We start from the raw sequence: 6,384 nt of genomic DNA, 5'->3' as shown, positions 1-6,384 counted from the left end.
AAATCTTACAATGATGTATAAAGTTATGAGAGTGCACAAAATAGGTTGTATTAATCCAGGTAGTGAAGTATACCATTATCCTATATTTAAAAAGTTATTATATTCTATTTTCAACATACTTCTGGTACTCATATGCCAGTCGGAAATTCAAACATACTACAAGGCAGTGCATATTTGTTGTTGATGTAAATGCACTGCCTGTAGACAGTTATGAAATTATACTAATATAGAAACACAAGCCTCAAATAACAGTTTATTATATATACACAAAATATAGAATACTCCAATTTGTCCATGGAAACGCAACAAAATGACAAAAACCAACGACTGACTTGATGATGTAAAGCATCAATCGAAGAATTTTATTATTTTAAAAAATTTAAAAAAAATGTTATACATGAATTCATTCTACTCATTAGAAGAGTACTTTGATCAATAATGACAGTAGTTATAATAAACATATCTGAATGTAAATTTTATAATGCCTGTTTTGTTATAATTATGAGTTCTACCTGTGCATTGCCAATTAATCTTACTTTCTGTAACCTGCAGGATTTATTTACTATTTGTAACTCATAATTATTTGTTTATTGTGGATTTCTTATTTAATATGATTATTCTTAAATGATATGTTTCTGACTTTCTATTTATGTAATCTAAGGCCATAACTATTTATATTTTATACTGTTGTAATGTTCCATGTAAACAACTTTTGTAATTGGTCTGTATGTACTGAGTAAGGACAAGTCCTGTATCCACCTTGTGGATGTCTGGAATACTCAATAAATACTAATACTAATACTCTTCACTTAATACCCACGATTCATATAGCACACAGCTGTAGTTTGAAACTACAAGAGCCAGATAATTATACAGTCTGTTAAACTTTATTAAGAATCAATCCTCACTGTACAAAAAACTAATTTATTTTTCATCAAAATACTTTAGAATCATTACCTCTTCATTAAAATGTTATATATCAGAGTACTTGTAACCTTGGTATTGTTTGGGCTTTGAGATTTGTGAGCTGAGCATATCCTTCTTCGACCTCGTGCAAACTCTCAAGGCTGTTCGTGAAGTCCTCCTCATCGAATCCAGGTACTTGAAGGTAATGGTGTACATGAGCCTTTATGAAAGTTTGAAAGAACATAATATGTTAAGAACATATTAGTTTACACTACCACACCAATGTCATACATTGAAACATTGATATCTTCCATGACAAACACATCTTGATGATAAATTTACTACAGTAATCTTATCTTGTTCACAATTTGTGTATTTCTAACAGAAAATTACTATCCTTTCTGTGTATATGCACATATGTGTATCTGTTGAAAAATTGTTATATTACATTATCATTAATCACAAATCCTCTATGTTCCAATCACAGGCTTATGTTGATGACTTTATAGGTGTTACATATCACTATAATACACAATATAGTAATCTTTTGATAGGATTAATTTCTTGATATATTATCTCGGCATATACTGTTTATTGCCGAAGTAGACTAAGCATTACAGAGATCCCAGTATGTTTCAGTCTTACATGACCATCAACAGGTGGTATATTTTATTAAACAAAAACATGTCAAACATTAAAACCATCTGCGTCATGAGTCTCCTAAACGTCAGACATATGGTATGCTGCAACGTGGCAATGTCGATTTCACAAAGTGCTGCAGAGTTGACCGCATTGTTTTGTTATGCTGTTTGGGGCTGTCTCATACATGGCAACAGAGTTTCAAGTTAATCAACACCAATAGAAAGTGAGTATGAGATAGCCCCAAACAGCACAATAAAACAATGTGATCAACTTCATGGCATTTGGACCAGTAATAGGATTTTCTGAGCACTTATGACTTGCAACTACAATTAGTTATAAAAGCCTCACTAGTTTACAGACTCTGAAAATAGCAGCATGCATAAAGTCTTCTAGGTCTTCACTTGTCATTGCTTGGAGACAGCTCTTCAGAGTGGAGATTTTTCAGCTCCCCTGCTCACATCCTTATTGTCTGACAACAGATTAAAACACTCTAACTTGCCCCATTGGTCCTTGTTATATAGCCTTGGCATGGACCACAAAGAAAACACCACCACCAATAGCACCTCTATTGTTGTGTGACATGTATGTGGGCTGTTAATTAGTGATGACCTGCATGTTTGTTGGCACAGGAATGTGTTTACTGGCCACTGACTAGCAAAGGCCACCTCTTTTGGCTCTGCTATTCCACCTTTCAGCCATCATGTCACAATGATATAATTTTAACATACCCCAGATGTTTTAAAGTTTTATACATATGAATCACAAAGTTTTCTTTTAATAAGGTACACCCCCTTATGTCTTGTAAGAAAAAAAAAATTTTTCAGGTCTCTGTAACAAACAGTCTACTTAGGCAATAAACAAGATATATTTGGACAGTAACTTGCATTTGATTTAATACAGTAATCCTGTATTTACTGTCAAAGAACTTAAAGAAACTTGGATGACATGACAGTGGAAAATAATGTACCATACCATATTTGAACATTTTTCTCATGCCATATAGTTCTGTGTGTGTTAATGCACTTACTCTGTTTCATTTAAAATGCACATTTTCCTCTCCGAATTTATGAAGGATGATATATTTCTTTGCATTCCACTTACATATCATATTATCATGTTCTTTCATGTATTGGTTACACCCTGTTTTTTTGGTAGAAGACTTGGTTGATGTAATTCATGATTCATGTTTGTGTAGATCACGTACTGGACAAACTTTAGAATAAAATGTGTGACCTATATGAGCAAAAATATGGCATATTTACATGCAGTACTTGTACCTATTTATCACACATAAGACTGTACTAACAACTCTTACTTACAGTTCTGGATGTATGTGAAGCAGGCTCATGACTATGAGTAAAACTGACCTGAATCAGAAATGTGATTGAGAACAGATTACAGGTTCTGACATATATTCACCTTTCTTTGATATAATTTGTTAAATTTCTGTGCAACATCTTTAAATAAGGATGACATGTTGGATGTATTGATTAGGGACAGAACTGAAGATGTAAGACCTGGCGGTGGAACTGAGCACAACCCAGTCTTCATGGCATCGCTACAGCTCCATGGAATAAACTGTGTTTTCTTTTGAAATCTGGAAAATCACACAAGTTGGATCCAGTCAACATCAGAACACTTATTATCACAGTTAAGAAACAACTAGATCTTCGAATTTTCTTGAAATAAAATTTACTACAGACATAAAAGTAAATTATAAAATGCGTCCATAAAACTGGGAGAATGTTTCTTACCTGTCTATGTTGCGGCGCATATCAGAAACAAAAACTGACCCCCTTGCCAAGAGAGTTGCACCCAGTACAGTCCCACCAAGGGGGTCAACCTTAAGAAGCTGATTGCCTCGTGACCATGCTGATGTAAATAAGTCATCTGGCCTGCCAATCAAGTAATTCCAGCATTGTTCACATTACAGAATAATGTTTGTGTATGTTTTCTGAACCAAACAGCCTACCCGCATCCCTTCTGGTTAAATTTAGTTTTCTTTGTTTCTGTCTAAACAGTGCCATCCCAGTGCTTCTCAACCCTCTGTATCCTATGGTCCACTGCACCCTTCTCCAAAATGTAGTCTCACCGTAATAGTAACAAGTATTTTTTTATGTGAAATGCATTTTTTAAATTATGCATATTTTAGTATTATATTGTAGCATGTAGAGTCGTTACTATGCAATGACCGCGAGATAAGCAAATATACTAGAGCTGTTTCTAGCCAAAGGCTCGGTAAACACGTTCCTGCAGCGATGGATACACATGCTACAATAGAGGTACTGTGGGAAATGGCATTTTCTACTTGGTCCGTGCAAAGAGGTCATAAGGAGGACAACTGAAGCAAGAATAGTTCAGTTGGGAAGGAGTTGCCATTCAGGGAGGACTTGAGCCTGGAAGCAGAGGAATAGCCATTATTAGAAGATGTCTAGTGAACTGTAAAGTGTGGAAATTAGTTGAGTGAGCTATACTTAATTGTAATTATGAGTTGTGTGTTAAAGTGGTCAATAAATCCAATATCTAATCCAAAACCCTGCCAAGAGTCAATTGTTCATGTGAAAATACTAATCATTAATGGAAATTCACATTTTCAAAACCCCAGGTTCCACTTAGCAATCAAGACCCACCAGTAGGATGCATATGCGTCACCCATTAAAACATCGTTCTATGTGACTCACACTTTTGGAATAAGCTCATGGCACATTGCACCTCCAAACACTATGTCACTCATGAAGCAATTGTCATTCTGAGAAGTGTTGCAAGGTGATTCAACTGCTTGTGACTATAAAATGTTACAAACATTGTAAATATTTTCAACAGATGTACTGACAGTAGAAAGGAAACTAAAATATGTGGCTACTTTAAATAACAATCCTTGATGGAGGGTGTCAAAACGTGGCTGAGTTCTCAGGTGGTAGACTTCTTTGACACAGGCATAAAGAAACTTATTTCCCGATATGGCAAGTGCCTCAGTTCTGGAGGTGACTATACTGAGAATAATAACATTTTTTTTCTCATTGCTTGTTATCAGCTCACCAGAGTTTACTTTTCAAATAGCCCTTGTATTATAGATAGAAATAGTCATATTACTAAACCACTGTTTCAGAGTAATCATTAATACTCCTGCAGTATATTTGTGAGAACACTGCTCTAAATCTTGGTCAAGAGATTGCTACTCTGATTGATGTTTATTATTAAGAGGGTGTGAGGATATTTTCAGTCTGAGATGATAATGAGAATGTTCTCTACTAGACCAATTATTTAATTTTTGTCACAATTTATAGTACTAGCCACTTTTTCACAATGTTCAAAGTGTACCACTTATCCTTTTTGATATCAAATACTTTTTCAATGACAAATTTTCTTACGTTATTGTGTTTAGATATATAAAATTCCATGGCCAGATTATTTTTCACCCTGCTGAGAAGTTTGTTTGCGCCAGTGCTGACAGCTAATATGATTCTGGGTAACCTGTGTGCTATAGCATAATGAAAAAGCAGTTACCTGAAAATTTAACAAGTTCGAGAATGAAAAATTAATGTTAAAATTTAGATTGAGGTATTTTTTCTTGACCTGATCTTGAAACTCTTGAGATTCACTCACACCTATCTATTATGTTTTTCCTCAGTCTCTTACAGAATATGTTGGGATAGTACTTTAAGAAACTGTTTACTCCCACAACCTTCCAGACATTTCATAATTACACTGCCAGCTCACAGTCGTTAGTATATAGATTTTCAGCTGATAAAGCAATGTAAAATGAAACAAAGTAACAGTTATGCATTGTCCCATACTCACTTCAGTGACATTCCTGGGGCAGTATTGCTGCCTGATGTAGGAAATAAAAGTGGACTGACACTACTTGATATATAGCGCAAGCATGGGAATGGAACCATATTGTTATATATTTCATTCATGTCCACATTCATGCTCCCAGGGAACCGCGAACCACTGCAACATCACCAGCATTTGAAATACTTCATTGTTAGATGTATTGCTTTTGATACTACTGCATATTTATTTAAGAAAAGGCACTTGATAAACTGTTGGACTGGTGCAACAAAAATGTAATAATGATAAATGCACTGAAAACAAATTTGCAAAATGTCTCTCTGCCATTTACTACACAATATCAAGATTCACCTAAATAACAAAAACATCTAACATGACCAAAACTGTATATACTTGAGAGTTAAATGTGATGAGAAACCAACATAAAAATGTACACAGAAATATTAATGCAAAAACAAGGCAGAGGCTCACAGTACTAAAACAAGTAATTACTAAAGGGGAATGCTTAACAATCACTTTAAATAAATAAATAAATAAATAACAATAAAAAAAAAGAATTTATAGCAGTTTACCAAAACTATAAATTATCTACTAAAATATCCATTGAAAACTCAAAGGAAAGTTATCTGCTATTATTTATGGATTAAATACACTTTAATTTTAATATTAAGATGAGATCATAACAACGTATGCTTGTTAAGAATTTCAGGATATCCCATATCTGTCTGTGATATTTTACAGCCTGCACAGGTTGAGTGAAGGTAAAGTTATCCCTGTAACAGGCCGTAGAGGCCCATAGGGTTGTGAGATGTCGATGATCCCACATTTTCTAGACAATCGGCTCACAAATGGCTGTGACATTGTCAGTCTTACATGCCAGCGGCCCTTTACTCCCAGGAAGATTCCTGGTACTCATTTCTGTTAGATGCTGAGTTCACCCCAGGACCATATTGTAACTGGAAGGATTAGGTAAATGGATAAATCCAATGACCTTATCAGGAATCGAACCCGTGACCTTCTGGCTCGTAGCATAGTGACTCT

The 6,384-nt window shown here is 34.7% G+C and overlaps 1 protein-coding gene across 2 annotated transcripts in view; it reads right to left on the bottom strand.

Annotated features, from left to right (window-relative positions):
* Positions 1-323: 323 nt before the first annotated feature.
* LOC111867964 (tubulin epsilon chain) overlaps positions 324-6,384 on the bottom strand; it is a 21,691-nt gene continuing 15,630 nt past the window's right edge. For both annotated transcript variants that reach the window (XM_023858228.2, XM_023858229.2), the window contains 4 exons: positions 5,350-5,502; positions 3,303-3,443; positions 2,968-3,145; positions 324-1,126 (listed from right to left, as the gene is read on the bottom strand). In XM_023858228.2, coding sequence (XP_023713996.1) covers positions 980-1,126; positions 2,968-3,145; positions 3,303-3,443; positions 5,350-5,502 — 619 coding nt within the window. In that variant the 3' untranslated portion in view covers positions 324-979. The remainder of the gene's footprint in view (positions 1,127-2,967; positions 3,146-3,302; positions 3,444-5,349; positions 5,503-6,384) is intronic.

This window comes from Cryptotermes secundus, unplaced genomic scaffold (assembly GCF_002891405.2).
Source record: "Cryptotermes secundus unplaced genomic scaffold, Csec_1.0 scaffold337, whole genome shotgun sequence".
Lineage (NCBI taxonomy): Eukaryota > Metazoa > Arthropoda > Insecta > Blattodea > Kalotermitidae > Cryptotermes > Cryptotermes secundus.
The sequence above is the reverse complement of the archived record's forward strand: the minus strand, read 5'-3'. Positions and strand labels throughout refer to the sequence as shown.